Source organism: Oncorhynchus clarkii, chromosome 20 (genome assembly GCF_045791955.1).
Source record: "Oncorhynchus clarkii lewisi isolate Uvic-CL-2024 chromosome 20, UVic_Ocla_1.0, whole genome shotgun sequence".
NCBI lineage: Eukaryota > Metazoa > Chordata > Actinopteri > Salmoniformes > Salmonidae > Oncorhynchus > Oncorhynchus clarkii.
In genome coordinates this window covers 46,078,047-46,099,948 of record NC_092166.1, presented here as the reverse complement: position 1 = coordinate 46,099,948, position 21,902 = coordinate 46,078,047, and the positions used below count along the sequence as shown (strand labels likewise).

Below are 21,902 nucleotides of genomic sequence, written 5' to 3'. Positions count from 1 at the left end.
TTTATCACATTGACAACTTGATGACCAACTGAATGCTCCTGAATCGATCCCATTAAGAGAGATCTCAATGATGGACTGACACCATTTTAGAATTGAGAATCAGCATCAGCATCAGCGCAAAGCCATCCATATTTCTTATTCTTGTTTGAATTAATGTCTTGATATGGGAGCAACAGTATGGATTTTTTTCACAAATCTTCACAGGTTTTGGGGGTTTACAGTGGGATACAGTAGCAGTACACAATGACTGAAACTGGCTAGGGTCCCAATAAGCCTACAGGATCAACTGCTTTTCAGTCAACACCTACGCACTAATGCAAGTATAAGCATATCTACACTTGCAAACACTAGGCCATGTCCAGTAACCGACTATTACATTAATGAATTCATGAACACTGAAAATCAGCACCACGCAGAGCAGCTCATGACCTAGCTAGGATTCCTCATCCTCCACATTATGTGAAGAACTGATGGTATAGTTACTCAAAAAAACAGAAAATAACTACTATGCATAGGTCGGAGATGTCTACTGTGTATAATCTAATCCCTTTAACTCTTGTACCGCCCTGTAACACGCACGCACACACACACTACCTGCTGAAGGTCTCCCTGAGGATGTAATCTCGAAGCACAACTAAACCCGGTGAGCTCTACTGTTTTACAAGAACAAACAAATGCTGACATGATTGAACAGAACATGAATATTAACATGAGATAAACAAAGGCTACAGAATGGAAAGAGAAATAAAAAAGTTATCCCAAGTCATCTGTATCCCTGGGCAATTTTTATTAACCTGGTACAACCATCCAGAAGTCTTGCGAGATGACATTCTGTTTTGCTAGAACAACGGTAAGTCTAGCGCAGCGGTAATCAGTCTGGTAACACAAGGCTTACGGCGTCCACAAACAATCAGACCGGAGATTTCTGGGAAACAGACACGGTTGTTCTCCCCGAGCTATGCAGTAACTTTACAAAGACAGACATACATACATTCGGACATACACCCCCCCCCCCCCCCCCTCACTCACACTCACACACACACACACACACACACACACACACACACACACACACACACACACACACACACACACACACACACACACACACACACACACACACACACACACACACACACACACACACACACACACACACACACGGAATAAACCATATAAAGCACAGTGGAACATTTATTGTTACGATTGCTCACAATATGTTAATGGAGGTTGCTACTCTGCCTTAACTCAAACAGACAATTAATTCCAACAGCATAAAGCTATAAACCTTGCTATATGGCATTTGGCATTAAATGAGCCACACTAAAACTCCAGTGGAAGAGTCAGCACCACTTGCTCACTTACTTGTCCCCCCTCTTTTCCTCTGTTTGATGTCTGCCTGTTCTTTTCATGTAAAACTGTTAGCTGAAGGCAGGAGGGCTCGGGATCCGGGTCTTTATTACTCTCCCACTGTGCCTAGAGCCAGGGCGTTTGGCCCCACTGACCTCGCACCTGGACGTGAATCCTCGGTCTCTCATAACTCCCTTTATTACGTGTGCCTCATCATTAGCTGCCCTAAAACCCTGCCTGAACCTGTGAGTTTGACCCCCGGCTGTGCATGTAGACCCCAAGCTCCCCAGGCGCTGATCTACCTGCTTGAAAACAGACCTTCTACTGCTTTTCCTCCTACTTCAGTTTTGGCTGCACTTAGGCTAATACCCAAAGAGAGGAGGCCTAAAATCCTCTGCCTCACTGGCTCACTTTTTTCTTCTTTTTCTGCCTTTCTACGATTCATTTTTAAATGTACTTTATTTCACCTTTATTTAACCAGGTAGGCTAGTTAAGAACAAGTTCTCATTTAAAACTGCAACCTGGCCCAGGTCTGTCATCATCACAAAAATAAATAAAAGCATGAGCATGTACTGTGTGTGTGTGTGTTTGTGTGGGCATGCGTGCACGTGCAGGTGTGTGTAAATTTCAGGGAGCACGAGGAGTTGAACGATGCTAGGAGGGAAATAAGGGTAGTGAAAGAATCAATGTTTTTAGTAGACAATAGAAAAACAGTACAAAATGAATGAATATCGCTCAATTGGAATTAGGCTTCAGCTTCTGATACAAGTACAAGTCAGAGAGAAAGTGATTTACAACGTCAGAAAACAAAATCATGCAGAGTGGACATAAAAGAGATACAGTACTAAGAAACAAGGGTTTTACGCGTCAGAAGGCCGGCATCTCGGAGTCGCCTCTTCACTTTTGACGTTGAGACTGGTGTTTTGTGGGTACTATTTAATGAAGCCAGTTGAGGACTTGTGAGGCGTCTGTTTCTCAAACTAGACACGCTAATGTACTTGTTCTCTTGCTCAGTTGTGCACCGGTGCCTCCCACTCCTCTTTCTATTCTGGTTAGAACCAGTTTGCTCTGTTCTGTGAAGGGAGTAGTACACAGCGTTGAACGAGATCTTCAATTTCTTGACAATTTCTCGCATGGAATAGCCTTAATTTCTCAGAACAAGAATAGACTGACGAGTTTCAGAACAAAGTTATTTGATTCTGGACATTTTGAGCCTGTAATCGAACCCACAAATGCTGATGCTCCAGATACTCAACTAGTCTAAAGAAGGCCAGTTTTATTGCTTGTTTAATCAGAACAACAGTTTTCAGCTGTGCTAACAATTGCAAAAGTTTTTTTTTAAGATCATTTAGCCTTTTAAAATGATAAACTTGGATTAGCTAACACAACGTGCCATTGGACACAGGAGTGATGGTTGCTGACAATGGGCCTCTGTACGCCTACGTAGGTATTCCATAAGAAATCTGCCGTTTCCAGCTACAATAGTCATTTACAACATTAACCATGTCTACACTGTATTTCTCATCAATTTGATGTTATTTTAAATGGACAAAAAATGTGCTTTTCTTTCAAAAACAAGGACATTTCTAAGAGACCCCAAACTTTTGAACGGTAGTGAACATTTTATGGCCAACGTACCAGCCATGTGGAACAGACTAACACACCAAGGAACTAAAATATTACTACATCAACAGATTCATATACTAAAACACCAAAGTACCAAGATACAGTACTATCAGCACTAAAATACAGGGTTACTAACACAATTAACAACAATACTATCACATCAACCAACGTTGCTAACACACTGACACTCACCTGCCACAACACCGGCCATGTACAGCAGACTGATGCGTAGGATGCCGTGGACCATCTCCAAGGGAACTCCGATCATCAGCTGGAGCAGAGCGTTGAACCCCAGCTGCTCCAACCTGAGAGACGCAGTGAACAGGAGGATGATTCTGGTCTCAATAACAGATTAATTATGCATATAATTTTCATCAGCTCCTTTAGTCTAGACACTTCATCAATGTTAACTACAGTAGTCATCTATCACCATCAATCCTATCTAATGCATTATCGGTCAATGCCTTCCATTATCAATTCATGTTGCTTCACACTGTGTGTGTGTGTGTGTGTGTGTGTGTGTGTGTGTGTGTGTGTGCGTGTGCGCGCATGTATAGGTGCACGTGTGTATGTGAATCAGGTGGGGTGGTCTCTTACCCAACGTGCATGAACATGTAGCTGAAGAAGCGCCAGACCTGGTGGCGGTGTCTGGGGTGGTACACCAGGGGGCTCTTCATGAAGTCTGGCTGGTACGTCTGCAGAACCCACTTATTCAGCATGATGCCATAACACATGAACACGATGATCTGACGGGAGAGACGACACACGCTGGTTCACACCCACGTCTCTTCATTCAGACACTCATTGATATCATATAATACAGATTTCTGTTATGAGAGCCAAGAAATTGCAGTGCCAAAACATATTGTGATTTTGCTAATAAATGCCATGAATGTTGTCTTTTTTCGAACGCCGTATGCCTTGCCTCGGTTGGTGACTTCCATTGGCACCAACAAGAGATGCAAATACAGAGAGACACAGAGCTGGACCGATTCCATTTGCTCCTTTCATAAATCATTATCTCCATGAATTTTAATGAAAGGAAATTATCACAGCCTCATTGTCATTTCAGACCATTCACCGCCATTGTGAAGCATTTAGATATAAACGCAGTGTTGGTCCCATGTATCATGAGCTGAAGTAAAAGATTCCAGAAATGTTCCATACGCAAAAAAGCTTATTTCTCTTAAATGTTGTGCACAAATTTGTTTAGATCCCTGTCAGTGAGAATTTCTCCCTTGCCAAGATTTTAGATTTTTGTTGTTGTTGAATTTAACCTTTATTTAACTAGGCAAGTTAGTTAGGAACAAATTCTTATTTACAATGACGGCCTACCCTGGCCCAACCTGGACGATGCTGGGCCAGTTGTACGCCACCCTATGGGACTCCCAATCACCGCCGGATGTGATACAGTGTGCGCCACTAGGGAGCCCTAATCATCCACCTGACAGGTGTGGCATAAACCGCCTCCAACGTCGGTTTAGAGAATTTGTTAGTACGGCCAATGACGTTGGAGGCGGCTTATGGTAGAGAAATTATCATAAAATTCTCTGGCAACAGCTCTGGTGGATATTCCTGCAGTCAGCATGAAAATTGCACGCTCCCTCAAAACTGGGGACATCTGGGGTATTGTGTTGTGACAAAACTGCACATTTTAGAGTGGCCTTTTATTGCCCCCAGCACAAGGTGCACCTGTGTAATGATCATGATGTTTTATCAGTTTCTTGATACGCCACACCTGTCAAGTGGATGGATTATCTTGGCAAAGGAGAAATGCACACTAACAGGGATGTAAACAAATTTGCGCACAAAATGAGAGAAATAAGCTTTTTCTGCATTTGGAAAATCTTTTATTTCAGCTCATGAAACATGAGCCCAAGACTTTACATGTTGCATTTATATTTTTGTTAAGTATATTTCAACTGACTGATTTCTATGAACTGTAACTCAGTAAAATATTTAAATTGTTGCATGTTGCATTTATATTTTAGTTCAGTGTAAGAGCACTTCATTCGCTTTCTTCAGAATGGCAGTGAGTTAGAACAGAAAGTGCTGTTGCTTCGCTGAGGAGCAGCAGGTTTTATAGCATTGCCTGTTCAAACCAAGGCCTCTGGGGCTAAAGCTGTCTAGTGGTTATTTTCTTTCCTCTCACTAAATTGTTCCAATAATGTCAATGACTTGGCCAGAGACTAGTCCACTGACTTGGTTTCCCAGTTCTACATTCAATCATGAAATTCAATCATGAAAGCCAATACAGTGTTGCCTTCGAGGACAGGCATCGATTGCACCTCCTTAACCATTGTTTACCAAATAGTTGGTCAGTGCCCACATATGACAAAGCTAAAGACTTTTTATGCCATAAACATCGTTCTGCTTATTTGAAGGGTCTTCTTTCTCTCTTCCCTCTCACCTGGACAATGGTAATGATGGCCATGAATATAGGCGGGGGACAAAGGCGGTTCTGGTGGAAGTACCAGCGCCGGTCTGTCTCGCAGGGCAGGATCTCATAGGCCACGTAGCGCACAAAGCGCTTGTACACACCAAGGCCCGTCTCATCCAATAGGATCTCTCGCTGCAGCGTACGGCGGCCATTGGCGATGGCCCGTCGGAAACTGCTGGAACGCTTGCTGCTCATCTGAAGAGAAGGGCGGGAGATGGATGACATATAGAAAAAGAAAGGAGAAAGAGAGAGAACGAGAACAAAGTTAGTATTCCTTTGACTGACAGAGTGAAGAAATATATCACTTTATAGATGAACTGGCATGCTAAATGCCTGCAACTGCTTTTAGAAGTTGACTTTTCAACTGCACTCAACTTAAAGCAAAGGGCGGGGGGCATGCGGTGGGGAGACCGGTGACAGTCTTCTGTTATCATTGAGACTCCAGGTTTGCTTAGTGAGCAGGAACGGCACAGGCGGGGCTAGCATGACTTGATACATGGAATCCCTGATGTCTGCTGCTTTAGTAGGAGGTCTTGATGAAACACCCTGGTGCAACCACAACTGACAAGGATAAGGGACAGAATGTACAATGAATCTGGAAGAAAATTAACTTTCTCATATGATGACAATACATCTGAAAGGTCCTACAAGGGAAGGAGATAAGAACGTCACATCTCAGTGTATATGGATCAGTGTATGCCTATGCCATAGAGATAATGATGCTTAAATCCAAGATGATACATAGACAATATGTCAAGCCACATTCATACTGTATCTATCTATACTGCAACAGTCGTCAGAGTGCCCACAGACCCCACCAAGGAGGCCGCTAAAGCAAACCAACCATATTTCATTAGGTGCTGTTGTGTGCAGGCTCATTGCATACGGACACTGTGGGGAGCATAATAATGAAAGTAATCGGGTGTAATATCTACATGGTGCTAATGAAAGAAACAAAACAAGGAGACAAATAAATATAGAAACAAAGAAATCACATACAAATGAGTCCTAGTCGTCTGAGGCTATTAACCTTTTTATATAATTTTTAGGAATAACAGAAATATATAGTTAGTCTGTAGAGCGGTAGTGGATTGTGGTGAAGTATAGTCGAGTGGGATGCCATGAGACACATATTAGGTAATTATGATGCCAGGGTTGAACAATGAACGAGTGTGGGCCTGTGGCACACCGATAAGCAGCGTGAAGACGAGAGGGGCCGCCGGCCCTCCCGTGGCTGCACTACCGCATATTTTAGCATAGAGATCAGGCCCAGGAAATGCAATTATACTGTACATGCTTTAGGAGGGAGAGGAAAGCGCATTAGGAAGGAAGGAAAGGAAAATGATATGCCCTCGTGGATCTACTAGCTCCGGGGAAGCACAAGTGGAAGTGAATGGTTTCCACCTGTCTTTACCAATGTCTTCAAGAGACTGAATAGGAGAAAAGGAGGTTGGGGGATGTATACACAAATAAAACATGTTCTTCTCTGTGGGCTTTCTTCTCTAAACGATGCCTGTGTTTCCAGTGTTTAAACCAACATTTTTTTAATCCGAAAACACCTACTGCTCTTCCTCTTAGCGATGCGTTTCTTCTCCCTCTCTGAGATTTGTGCTCCTGAACGTTCCCGGGAGATGTTTCCAATCAGACACACTTGTCATTCTGCCTTGCCTTCTCCTCTGACATGTGGGACTGCCGCTTCTAAAGTGAGCATTAAGTGGCCTTTGAAGTTTGAGACAGGGAGGCAGACAATAAGGCGTGTTAGTACGAGAGCTGACGACTTGACTGGTGAGCCCTGACAAACACAGCAGGAGCATTCTAGCAGGGTGTGCTAGTATCACATCCCATTGCATCACTACTCCGTACTCAGGAGAACCTCAGACTCTGGCATCAACAAGGTCCGCAGCTAAAATTCCCCTGACAAGAAGCAAGATGATGTCTGCCAGGGACAATAATTGATATTAAAGGCTAAGGATGGAGCTGAAGATAGAATTCCCTTTAAGGGAGACCGGAATGGACCTAATTGACATCCGGTGTGTGTGCTTCCGTTTGTGTGTATTCTGAACAGCAGGATGCTCACACTCCCCTCCTTGTGAACAGTGTGGGCTTACAGTACATACTAGTCTCAGCTCAGCTCCAGACTCTGTTCTTCATGATGACTTAATTAGTTCTGGTGTTTTCTCAATAGTGTACAGTCGTGGACAAAAGTTGAGAATGACACAAATATTAATTTTCACAACGTCTGCTGCCTCAGTTTGAATGATGGCAATTTACATATACTCCAGAACATTATGAAGAGTGATCAGATGAATTGCAATTAATTGCCAAGTCCCTCTTTGCCATGCAAATGAACTGAATCCCCCAAAAACATTTCCACTGCATTTCAGCCCTGCCACAAAAGGACCAGTTGACATCCTTTCAGTGATTCTCTCATTAACACAGGTGAGTGTGTTGACAAGGACAAGAATGGAGATCACTCTGTCATTATGATTGACTTCAAATAACAGTCTGGCAGCTTCAAAAGGAGGGTGGTGCTTGGAATCATTGTTCTTCCTCTGTCAACCATGGTTACCTGCAAGGAAACACGTGCCGTCATCATTGCTTTGCACAAAAAGGGCTTCACAGGCAAGGATATTGCTGCCAGTAAGATTGCACCTAAATCAACCATTTATCGGATCATCAAGAACTTCAAGGAGAGCGGTTCAATTGTTGTGAAGAAGGTTTCAGGGCGCCCAAGAAAGTCCAGCAAGCGCCAGGACCGTCTCCTAAATTTGATTCAGCTGAGGGATCTGGGCACCACCAGTACAAAGCTTGCTCAGAAATAGCAGCAGGTAGGTGTGAGTGCATCTGCACGCACAGTGAGGCGAAGACTTTTGGAGGATGGCCTGGTGTCAAGAAGGGCAGCAAAAAAGCCACTTCTCTCCAGGGACAGACTGATAATCCGCAAAAGGTACAGGGATTGGACTGCTGAGGACTGGGGTAAAGTCATTTTCTCTGATGAATCCCCTTTCTGATTGTTTGGGGCATCCATAAAAAAGCTTGTCCGGAGAAGACAAGGTGAGCGCTACCATCAGTCCTGTGTCATGCCAACAGAAAAGCTTCCTGAGACCATTCATGTGTGGGGTTGCTTCTCAGCCAAGGGAGTGGGCTCACTAACAATTTTGCCTAAGAACACAGCCATGAATAAAGAATGGTACCAACACATCCTCCGAGAGCAACTTCTTCCAACCATCCAGGAACAGTTTGGTGACGAACAATGCCTTTTCCAGCATGATGGAGCACCTTGCCATGAGGTAAAAGTGATAACTAAGTGGCTCGGGGAACCAAACATCGATATTTTGGGTCCATGGCCAGGAAACTCCCCAGACATTAATCCCATTGAGAACTTGTGGTCAATCCTCAAGAGGCGGGTGGACAAACAAAAACCCACAAATTCTGACAAACTCCAAGCATTGATTATGCAAGAATGGGCTGCCATCAGTCAGGATTTGGCCCAGAAGTTAATTGACAGCATGCCAGGGCGGATTGCAGAGGCCTTGAAAATGAATCCTCAACACTGCAAATATTGACTCTTTGCATCAACTTCATGTAATTGCCAATAAAAGCCTTTGACACTTATAAAATGCTTGTAATTATACTTCAATATTCCATAGTAATATCTGACAAAAAAATCTAAAGACAATGAAGCAGCAAACTTTGTGGAAATTAATATTTGTGTCATTCTCAAAACCTTTGACTGTACTTATCGAATATCGTTTGAATATATAATAACAAAAAGGATATTTGTTCCTGTCACGATATTGTGTAGAGACGGACCAAGGCATAGCGTGCTCGGAGTTCCACATCTTAATTTTTGTGAAACTTACAAAAAACAAAAGGAAACAAACAATGAACCATAACATAAGAGGTGCTACATGCACTAACTCAAAAACAAGATCCCACAAAAACCCAGTGGGGAAATGGGTGCCTAAATATGATCCCCAATCAGAGACAACGATAAACAGCTGCCTCTGATTGGGAACCATACCAGGCCAACATAGACATAAAACAACCTAGATAACCCACCCTAGTCACACCCTGACCTAACCAACATAGAGAATAAAAGGCTCTCTATGGTCAGGGCGTGACAGTTCCATAGTTTTCCTTATATATATGTATATTAGGAGGTATTGAGTTTTGTATCGAGTTTGGTATCAAGTCATTCTAAATGATTCAGACGTGCCATTCCACTACATTTCCAAAATTGGTCATGATGGTTTCCAAACAAAGTTTGATAAATTTAGCTAATCTCATTTATTTAATTAATAGCTGATTGGGGGAGCATCAGCCCTCGCTCTCTTACACACAGAGCCCTCCAGGCGTAGAGTCAGAGAGTCCTGCTGCTAAACGATAGCTAGCTCAATTAATAAATCATTCAATTAATGTTACTAAATGATTTACCAAATCAAATCACATTTTATTTGTCACATGCGCCAAATAGAACAGGTCTAAACCTTACCGTGAAATGATCAATTACAATCCCTTAACCAACAATGAAGTTCAAGAAATAGAGTTAAGAAAATATTTACTAAATAAACTCAAGTACAAAAAAAAAGAATCAAAAAGTAATACAAGACAATCACATAACAATAACGAGGCTATATACAGGGGGTACTGGTAAAGAGTCAATGTGCGGGGGTACAGGTTAGTCGAGGTAATATGTAAAGTGACTATGCACATAGATAAAAAACAGCGAGTAGCAGCAGTGTAAAGACAAATGCGAGGGGGTCAAAAAAACTGTCAGGAGGGGACTAAGCAGGAACCCTGAGGGGCCCCAGTGTTGAGGATCAGCGTGGCAGATGTGTTGTTGCCTACCCTTACCACCTGGGGCCAGCGCGTCTGGAAGTCCAGGATCCAGTTGCAGAGGGAGGTATTTAGTCCCAGGGTCCTTAGCATAGTGATGAGCTTTATGAGCACTATGGTGTTGAACGCTGAGCTGTAGTCAATTAACAGCATTCTCGCATAGGTGTTCCTTTTGACCAGGTGGGAAAGGGCAGTGTGAAGGGCGAGTGCGATTGAGATTGCGTTATCTGTGGATCTGTTGGGGCAGTATGCAAATTGGAGGGGGTCTAGGGTTTCTGGCATGATGGTGTTGACCAGCCTTTCAAAGCACTTCATGGCTACAGATGTGAGTGCTACGGGGCGGAATTCATTTAGGAATGTTACCTTCGCTTTCTTGGGCAAAGGGACTATGGTGGTCTGTTTGAAACATATACAGTGCCTTGCAAAAGTATTCGGCCCCCTTGAACTTTGCAACCTTTTGCCACATTTCAGGCTTCAAACATAAAGATATAAAACTGTATTTTTTTGTGAAGAATCAACAACAAGTGGGACACAATCATGAAGTGGAACGACATTTATTGGATATTTCAAACTTTTTTAACAAATCAAAAACTGAAAAATTGGGCGTGCAAAATTATTCAGCCCCTTTACTTTCAGTGCAGCAAACTCTCTCCAGAAGTTCAGTGAGGATCTCTGAATGATCCAATGTTGACCTAAATGACTAATGATGATAAATACAATCCACCTGTGTGTAATCAAGTCTCCGTATAAATGCACCTTACTTTTCTAGTCTGTAATAGTTTTCAAGCCCTACCACATACTGTGAAGAACCAGGTTGGAATCTGAATGCCCCTGAATTACCATATAGTAAATGACTCACCATCACTTAGTACTGTTAAATAGGATCAGCACGCCATTTACTTCACATTTACTGGTAATTTATAATCCATTATTAAGCTATTAAATAAATGCAAACACACAGTGATAAGAAAAAAGGAAATCACTGTGGATCTCGGCACTGTTTGCACCCACCCTTATTCTAGCAAAATCCTTTTAAAATGAGAGCCCACCTTTATCTCCCCATAAGCCCATAGCCATAACCCTTCTTCATGGTTTTATCTTCAGGACCTAAACTGGAAAAACCTTCGGTTATGGACACTTAAGCAAAGTGCACCACTTTGGAGCCAGCCATCCAAGCAAAAAATAAATGGTGCCTGCCTGAGTTTGTGGTGTGTTGCGAGGGTGTGTTTGTATGTGTGGAGCGTGTACGACGAACAGCCAGTATGTGTGTGTGTCAGGGATGATGGGGTGCATCTATCATCTTTTTTTGCCTTTCCCTTCAGTCAGACCCTGCTCTTCCACTCAGAAGACAGATGGACTGTGGGCACTAAACACGGTCAGATGACCACATTGACACCTCTAAACAATATAATGACCACACTGGAGTCACTAAATATCCCAAAATGGCCTTTCTGGGGACACTCAAATATTCCCCAAGAGAGCTTCAGTCAGATCACAGGTGGCAAACGGTTCTCTGGGCTTATGGTGTTAACTTCATCCATCATCAAGTGGAGCAGAATATTCTTCCTGTAGGTAACTGAAGCATGCTCGGTAAAGTTTTCCTAACGTTGTATATATTTCTGTGTCATGACTACAACACAAAGCATATTGTCAGAGTGTGGCAGAGGTGGGATCCGTATTGCTGTATCTCTCCCATTAAGGAGGAAAAATGACTAAGGCAAGGAGTTTTTCATGATCACAGTCACCTGATAATGATCCTACCTACAGGATGGGAGCTGTTGAATGTTCTCAGAACATCATTTAAACTGCCACCTGAAGGAGAGGAATGACAGATTTATTTAATTTAACACAATACATGATAGCAACTACCGGCACACTGTTAACGAGGTGAAATCAGTTGTTATGAAACCCATAGCTAGCCTACGGATATTGTTGCACTCCCTTTGTCTAAGGGGCCTAGGCCTAGTTACTACAGACCTCATTGCCACCAAACAAAACCAGCCACCTCCAAGCTTGGAGGTGCAAGTGGAGGTGCACTCCAGTCACCCAAGTCATAGACTGTTTTCTCTGCTACCGCACGGCAAGCAGTACTGGAGCGCCAAGGCTAGGAACAAAAGGCTCCTACCCCCAAGCCATAAGACTGTTGAACAATTAATCAAATGGCCACTGGACTATTTACATTGACCCCCCCCCTCGCTGTTTATTATCTATGCATAGTCACTTCACCCCTACCTACATGTACAAATGACCTCAACTAACCTGTACCCCCTGCGCACTGTACTGGGTACTGGTACCCCCTGCATAGAGCCTCGTTATTGTTGTTATTGTGTTACTTTTTATTTATTTTTAACTTTAGTTTATTTGGTAAATATTTTCTTAACTCTTCTTGAACTGCACTGTTGGTTAAGGGCTTGTAAAGAAAGCATTTCACTGTAAGGTCTACACTTGTTGTATTTGGAGCATGTGACAAATAAAGTTTGATTTGATTTGAAGCTGGAACACTGACTGACAATCACCTTAATTGGCAACACCTGATGTGCTTATCAACCAGGCTCAGCACCTGGACAAAGTTGCTGGTGCTCCCTTGGGGAATGGAGTGTGGAAGTGGTAGTGAGCTGTTCAAACTACAGTATCTAATCTATTCCATAACACAATATGCTCAATTAGCCTACACATGCACACCAGCTGCATGTGGCCTCAATTCACCTTCCACGTTATGCTAACCCCTGAAACATGTTTATACACACAGCCATACACTACTGAACCTGTGGGCTAACAGTTCGCTTCCAAGACATTTACATACATTTATTGAGCCTGAAGACCAATATAGCAAAGGAAAGTTTAACATCCCTGTTCAGCAGACTAACAGAATGAAAGTCACAGCCCCTCAGGCGAAAAGAGCCTCAGTGCATTCAGAAACTATTCAGACCCCTCAACTTTTCCCCAATTTTGTTACATTACAGCCTTATTCTAAAAGCCTTATTCCATCATCAAGCTACACACAATTCCCTTTAATAACAGAGCTAAAACTGTTTTTAAAAAACAACATTTTAGAAATTGTTTTATTGTCATGACTCTCATGGTCAAGGATCAAAGGCCTCAGATCAGCATGGTAAATAGCTGACAACAACCAGACCCTCTTACCCACAGAAGAGGGGAAGGGAGGGTGGGCCGGTTTTGACACTTGGTCGTAAATTAGGCAGGAGGGGAATCTCTCCCTTTGCCCCTCAGTGTTGGGACATTTTGCCGCCCAAAACTATAACACCCAAAGAGTGAACTGGAACAATATGTATAAGATAGGAATGTTAAAGAATGGTCCGTGGGGGTCTAAAGAATAATCCTGTCATATTGCTTTTCATTTTGTGATGTCATTAAAAACGGTATAATGAAAATACTGTAACTTAGGAAGGAAACACATTCAAGCTTTCAAGTTTCTATCCAATATGATGTTAATATAATATGAAGAATGATGAAACTATTTTTGTTAACATATTAATGTGTTTTGGTTTTCTAATAAGATAATGGTTTTTCATGTCCATTGCACATTATTAACCCCTAATGAGGTCGGAAGAGCGTGTCAGTGTGATGGAACTGTGTTTCCAACCAGAGTGCTTAAAATGATTCACTAAGAATTAACAAATCAGACCAGCAGATGGACAATGTGAGCTGAATGTTACAAATGGTTGAAACTCTAAGACTCAACACGAGGTGAGAAGATAAGCTCATCTATCAGACCAGAAAAGCATGGAGCGTTGGCCACACGTTGAAATGGTTATAAACTCTGAAACTCTCAACACGAGTGAAGATAAAGACTAGACCAGAACATTTGACAGTCTGCAGCTGTGCATGTAAAGCGGTCTAGAACTTGACTATCTATCTGAGAAAGGAAGGAGAAGATCCCATCTCAGACAATCATTTGAGCATCTAAAGAAACATCCACTATAAGCCAGAACAACTAAGAAGGACATTGTGACCTCTGGTGGACAACCAGAGCCTTACACTCATCAAGCCACTTCCATAGAAGGATCGATTGATTTCAGAGAGACGAAGGACAAAGACATCTACACGTAAATACATTACATTCCTTACCCCAAATGGATGATGGTTTGTGAGCAAAGTATTATTATTACTTTAAGGGTAGATTCCAAATGTACGTTAACTTTGACTCTCATTGTCTCTCCCTCTCTTTATCTACCCCTCCCTTTCCATGTGTGTAACAAGCTGTCATATCTTGTCAGTCCACTAGGGACTTTTGTCTAAAGTAATTGTGAATGTGTATTCTGTGTTATTATTTAGTTAGTTAGTAAATCAATGATTAAATCAATTTGTGTAGTACTGAATAATCAGAGAGGCTGGGGTTCTTGTGGATTCAAGAGGTCTGCGACTTTCAGAATGAGACTGAGGTAATGATTAACAGGTGACTGTTATTGATGTAAGAGATATCTACATATCTTCTAGAGTTAATTCGGGAGATGGTAACTTGTTAAACAACTTTTCCCGTGGTGCCCAACATTCCTAATGAGTTACAGTGCCTTGCGAAAGTATTCGGCCCCCTTGAACTTTGCGACCTTTTGCCACATTTCAGGCTTCAAACATAAAGATATAAAACTGTATTTTTTTGTGAAGAATCAACAACAAGTGGGACACAATCATGAAGTGGAACGACATTTATTGGATATTTCAAACTTTTTTAACAAATCAAAAACTGAAAAATTGGGCGTGCAAAATTATTCAGCCCCTTTACTTTCAGTGCAGCAAACTCTCTCCAGAAGTTCAGTGAGGATCTCTGAATGATCCAATGTTGACCTAAATGACTAATGATGATAAATACAATCCACCTGTGTGTAATCAAGTCTCCGTATAAATGCACCTGCACTGTGATAGTCTCAGAGGTCCGTTAAAAGCGCAGAGAGCATCATGAAGAACAAGGAACACACCAGGCAGGTCCGAGATACTGTTGTGAAGAAGTTTAAAGCCGGATTTGGATACAAAACGATTTCCCAAGCTTTAAACATCCCAAGGAGCACTGTGCAAGCGATAATATTGAAATGGAAGGAGTATCAGACCACTGCAAATCTACCAAGACCTGGCCGTCCCTCTAAACTTTCAGCTCATACAAGGAGAAGACTGATCAGAGATGCAACCAAGAGGCCCATGATCACTCTGGATGAACTGCAGAGATCTACAGCTGAATTGGGAGACTCTGTCCATAGGACAACAATCAGTCGTATATTGCACAAATCTGGCCTTTATGGAAGAGTGGCAAGAAGAAAGCCATTTCTTAAAGATATCCATAAAAAGTGTTGTTTAAAGTTTGCCACAAGCCACCTGGGAGACACACCAAACATGTGGAAGAAGGTGCTCTGGTCAGATGAAACCAAAATTGAACTTTTTGGCAACAATGCTAAATGTTATGTTTGGCGTAAAAGCAACACAGCTCATCACCCTGAACACACCATCCCCACTGTCAAACATGGTGGTGGCAGCATCATGGTTTGGGCCTGCTTTTCTTCAGCAGGGACAGGGAAGATGGTTAAAATTGATGGGAAGATGGATGGAGCCAAATACAGGACCATTCTGGAAGAAAACCTGATGGAGTCTGCAAAAGACCTGAGACTGGGACGGAGATTTGTCTTCCAACAAGACAATGATCCAAAACATAAAGCAAAATCTACAATGGAATGGTTCAAAAATAAGCATATCCAGGTATTAGAATGGCCAAGTCAAAGTCCAGACCTGAATCCAATCGAGAATCTGTGGAAAGAACTGAAAACTGCTGTTCACAAATGCTCTCCATCCAACCTCACTGAGCTCGAGCTGTTTTGCAAGGAGGAATGGGAAAAAATTTCAGTCTCTCGATGTGCAAAACTGATAGAGACATACCCCAAGCGACTTACAGCTGTAATCGCAGCAAAAGGTGGCGCTACAAAGTATTAACTTAAGGGGGCTGAATAATTTTGCACGCCCAATTTTTCCGTTTTTGATTTGTTAAAAAAGTTTGAAATATCCAATAAATGTCGTTCCACTTCATGATTGTGTCCCACTTGTTGTTGATTCTTCACAAAAAAATACAGTTTTATATCTTTATGTTTGAAGCCTGAAATGTGGCAAAAGGTCGCAAAGTTCAAGAGGGCCGAATACTTTCGCAAGGCACTGTAATTGTTACATGATTAATTGAAATCAGCTGGCAATTAAACATAGTTGATTTGATAAATAACAGTCATCACGTTAATGAAAGTTACGTCACGACTTTATAAATAAAATATACAGAAATACCTTATTTACAAAAGTATTGGTGGTTCCAAACGTCTTCCATTTAAGAATGATGGAGGCCACTGTGTTCTTGGGGAACTTCAATGCTGCAGACATTTTTTGGTACCCTTCCCCAGATCTGTGCCTCGACACAATCCTGTCTCGGAGCTCTATGGACAATTCCTTCGACCTCATAGCTTGGTTTTTGCTCTGACATGCAATGTCAACTGTGGGACTTATATAGACAGGTGTGTGCCTCCAATCAAGTTGTCGAAACATTTCATGGATGATCAATGGAAACAGAATGCACCTGAGCTCAATTTCGAGTCTCATTGCAAACGGTCTGAATACTTATGCAAATACTTTATTTCTGTAAAATGTTTTTAATATATTTGCTAACATTTCCAAACACCTGTTTTTGCTTTGTAATTATGGGGTATTGTGTGTAGATTGATGAGGATTTTTAAAATCCATTTTAGAATAAGGCTGTAATGGAACAAAATTTAGAAAAATTCAGGGGGTCTGAATACTTTCCGAATGCACTATATGTTTTTTTACCTTTATTTAACTAGGCAAGTCAGTTAAGAACAAATTCTTATTTTCAATGACGGCCTAGGAACAGTGGGTTAACTGCCTGTTCAGGGGCAGAACGACAGATTTGTACCTTGTTAACTCGGGGGGTTTGAACTTGCAAACTTCCGATTACTAGTCCGGTTACTAGTCCAACGCTCTAACCACTAGGCTACCCTGTAGAGTGTACAGTGAATAAACATGTGAAAACACACATAGAACGAAATAAACACTGTCCCACATACACAATACACACTGCTCAATCTCTCTAGGCAAGGGTGTTCTATCTTTCTGGTCAAGTCTTAACTCAGGCTAGATGTTCAATGGATGTGCTACCTTGTCCCGGACCTGCTGTTTTCGACTCTCTCTCTCTACCGCATCTGGCTTCTCTAACTCTGAATGATCAGCTATGAAAAGCCAACTGACATTTACTCCTGAGGTGCTGACCTGTTGCACCCTCTACAACCACTGTGATTATTATTATCACGTGACCCTGCTGGTCATCTATGAACGTTTGAACATTGTGGCCACGTTCTGTTATAATCTCCAGCCGGCACAGCCAGAAGATGACTGGGCACCCCTCAGAGCCTGGTTCCTCCCTAGGTTTCTTCCTAGGTTCCGGCCTTTCTAGAGAGTTTTTCCTAGCCACCGTGCTTCTACATGTGCATTGCTTGCTGTTTGGAGTTTTAGGCTGGGTTGCTGTACAGCACTTTGTGACATCGGCTGATGGAAAAAGGGCTTTATGAATACATTTGATTGATTGAAATCAATTTGATTGATGAGATAATATAATGGCAGTGGTGCACTTTCCAACAAAAAACACCATTTAACATTTACATTTGAGTCATTTAGCAGACGCTCTTAACCAGAACGACTTACAGTAGTGAGTGCATACATTTTCATACTTTTTTATAGCACTGTCACAGTGGTGTAATACTCGAGACAGCCTGGTCTTGAGTCCGGTCTCGAGACCACATATTGAGTGTCTTGGTCTTGTATCAGACTCGGATACATTTTGACTCCGTCTCGGGCAACGATATTTCCAAGACCATCATTTCTTCACGAGACCAGCGGAGCAGTAAAACTCATAATTATCAACCCCAGTTCAGTCAACACAAAAAACCACTTCGCCAGGCCAAATACACACTTCTTTCATGCTACATTTATAAAGTGTGCTTCCTACTTTACTCATAACGTTACTGTCCTTTACTTTTGTTGAAAAATATCCTCAAACCTTGTGCACTAGTAGGGGAGACTGGGGCAAATTTGAGAAAATGTAACATATTTTGACACCAGTTTTGTTTTGTGATAATTTGTAGAGCTAAATGTACTTTTTACAAATTTGAATGGCTGAAGAATCTACATGTTCGACTGAAATATTAACACGGAAATACTGCGTTCAAATGTCAGCGAGAGCATCTGCATCGCTGATCGCACACTAGCAGCGAGACCTGAGAATTTGAAACGAAAGCTTTCATTACAAACCATGAGCAACACAGAGGGGAAAGAAGGAACAGGCTCAGCGAAGTGAAAAAGGAATTGCATTGCGTCAAATTAACCCCGCTGCTTACACCACATGCTGTGAGGAGGAGCGGAGACATGCTCTGGCCTGTGGCCACACAGGGCTGAGAATCACCTCAGCCCCTTCAAAAGGCTTTGCATTTACTTCATAACAGGAACACCAGGTCTAAACACAGACAGGTTACAGTAGAGAGGAATGAATGAGAATGATGTCTCGGACCTAGCAGCATCACAGGACTCAGAACACTACTCAGCAGAAGACATCGAGGCAAGGTTTTCTCCCCTGCTCCACCACCAGATAATACAGTACATTACGCTACAAGTGCAGGATATTCTCATGCTATGAATTATGAGTTTGAATGTCTGTGTGCGTGTGTGTGTGTGTGTGTGTGTGTGTGTGTGTGTGTGTGTGTGTGAGGCGCACTTGTGTGTTTGTGTGTATTATCATTCAATATTTTGAGTGTGCAATTCTAACCTTTCTCAAATAATTCTGTTGAGTGTGTGTGTGTACTATGCCTTCTTCTGCATGAATTTGCCTCTGTGTGTGTGCTCGCGTGCTTCTGTGTGAGTACCCTTTCAGCCACTTACCAGCTCAATGAGCTCCTGGTAGCACACCTGTCCCTCCTCGTTGCTCTGCACCAGGGCGAACAGCATGTCCAGTTTGGAGGGGTCCAGCTGCAGCTCATGGTGCTCCACCAGACTGGTGAAGTTCTCCACTGCGATGAAACCGGTGTTGTCTGGGTCCAGCTGGCAAACACAACACAAGAAACACTCAGTACAGGCTGACCAGAACAGTGCTGCTGTTGATGATGATAGTAGTAGTGCCTATTAGCAAGAATGGGCTCAATTCCATTCAAATTCACTGAATTTATTTTCATGGAAGATTTTTTTAAATTCTTGCGAATTTAAAAGGGAACTTACCTCATCCCTGATTATTAGAGTGATCCTCTTTCTTTACCTCCCGTTATACATACTTATAATGCATCTTATGTGCTGTACTTTTTTAAAGCACATTGCACTCAATAAGCTGCAGTGATGTAGAGAGATACTGTATGAATGAATCTTCCTGAGTGCATCAGTAATCACCTGGTCACACACATTTCCTAGGTGGCAAAGGTCGAATCAGGTCAAATATTATTTGTCAGATGCTTTGTAAACAGTCTCTCCCAACAGTGAGAGAAAATGTTTAAACAATAGAAAGATAATGCGGAATAACTACACAATAACAATAACTTGGCTATATACACAGGGTACCAGTACCATGTCCGGATGGATATATAGTCATTTATCGGCGTAGTAACAAACCCCCACCTTGACACCCATGCGACCCCCCCAGAAATGATCAGCCCCTCAGCAACCTGACGCCACATCTATTTTTACACACACACACACACAACTATTACAATTCTCAACAGTAATTTAAAAGCAAGACAGGATCTTAAAAATATATTACATTTTGTCCAGGAGGTCACCTATTGAGTAGGGCTGAACTATTCCATAGACAGCAGTCGACAGCAGAGACACAACAGACATGCCAGGACAATGGCGAGCACTAGAGCCAAGAGAGATGAAAATGTCAATAAGAGCAGCATTAATTAAACCATATTGTCAGTGGGAACATCATTGGAAGAATCAGACCAGCCTTAAAAACAGAAGACAAGCCAGCTGTATTTTTTCTACTAATTAAATGGGCAGGCCTAAAGAAAATAACAGACTGGTAACAACAGGCATTGGCAGGACTGATGGGCCAACAGGTCATTCTAATGGTACACCGTGATCTGAACACACTGTATGACTGAAATCCCACTGCTGACACCATATGTCATTATACAGACATTGTATTCTCTTTTTCTTTCATTTTGGAGTTAGTGAGTTGGGTTCTACCGCATTTGCATTTGTGGACAAATCATTGTGGTTTTCATGAATCACCACTCTCACTGTGAGGCCCCCACGGGTTATTACCGCTGATGCTTGCATGCCTCGGCCTCCCCGTAATTGATTTAAGCAGGGAGTGTCATAAAAATGCCAGAGTTGAGCAGTCTGAAATAGTGCCTGGTTAAAAATGGCCCATAAAGTACAGGGTGTGTATGTGTGTGTGGTGTACAGTGTCTGTGAGCCCGCATTCTAGTGTGTTTTTGTGTTTGTACTGTATCTATCCATCGTCGACTGCCTCTTTATTTATTTATTTATTTTATATTAGATTGAATTTGTTTCGAATGCACATTAATATCCTGTTCTAGTTTCTCTTTAGGCTGTCGAGCTGTGTCTGTGTTTTTACTACATTTCTGTGTTTTTTGTTTTTACTGTTTCATATAATGATAAAAGAGATGAAACCAACAGCTCCTTGTTGCTCTAGGGCCGAAAAGTGGTCTTTCAGCTGTTGCATCACTCTGGAGTCACCCACAGTGTGTATCACGTTGGTCTGTGTAAATATAGGAGGAGATCCTCTCGTTCTGAATATAGATGGCTCCATGACTCAGTAGGCAGAGGCCATTCCTTGGCTGCCTCAGGAGGGTAGAGTGGTTCTATAAAACACTGAGCCTGCTAGTGCCAGTCTCTACTGTAGCTGTCTCAAGGTTTACAGCTCGCTAGCTCCACTCAGGGACAAGGAAGATTCATCAGAAAATCCCTGGGAGTGTCTGATACAGTGTGTTTGTGTGTGTGTGGATCCCTCTCTCTTTGTGGAGTTCTTTTCCTCCTCCCCGGGACTAATTTCAGGAACGTTTACGGCTGTTTAATTGAATACAAGAAGCTCTTTAATTCCATTTCTACTGCTCACCCTCCCAAGGTCTCTTGTTACTTATTTATTAGTCAGGGGTGGGGTATTAGCAGTCAAATACTAGTGTGTTAGCTTTGATCATGCTTCGAGTCACATGGTAGCATTTTTGCAGGGCCGGCTTTAGCCTTTTGGAGGCCCTAAGCGAGATTTGGCTGGGAGGCCCTCCACCTCGCGGCAAAACATTTTAGTGGCCCCCACTCTTGACGATGGGGAGACATATTTTTGATTGAAAGTTAATTTTCATGCAAATGTTGCATGAAAATGTTCTGCAATTCTACACATTTTGCTCTGGGCGGAGAGAAATGTTGGCAGTTTTAAAAGCTATTTTCCTGCAATTCTACACATTTTGTAATGACTTATGCCATGTTAATATGATATCCGAGTGAGAATGACTAACAAAATCAAATGGGGCTCCCTGGAGGTCAGGGACCCTGGGCACTACAAGTTTAGATAGCTTGCTAGACTAACTACCAATCTAAAAATGGTTAGCGGATATGGCTAATTGAGTGACTGTCAGTGACTGAC

General features: G+C 42.2%; 1 protein-coding gene across 1 annotated transcript in view; it reads right to left on the bottom strand.

The window, feature by feature from the left end:
* LOC139377456 (rhomboid-related protein 1-like) overlaps positions 1-21,902 on the bottom strand; it is a 59,651-nt gene that overhangs the window by 30,605 nt on the left and 7,144 nt on the right. Inside the window, exons 2-5 of the mRNA XM_071120486.1 lie at positions 19,187-19,345; positions 5,387-5,611; positions 3,574-3,722; positions 3,169-3,281 (exon numbers count right to left, since the gene is read on the bottom strand). Of these exons, the coding sequence (XP_070976587.1) occupies positions 3,169-3,281; positions 3,574-3,722; positions 5,387-5,611; positions 19,187-19,345 (646 nt within the window). The remainder of the gene's footprint in view (positions 1-3,168; positions 3,282-3,573; positions 3,723-5,386; positions 5,612-19,186; positions 19,346-21,902) is intronic.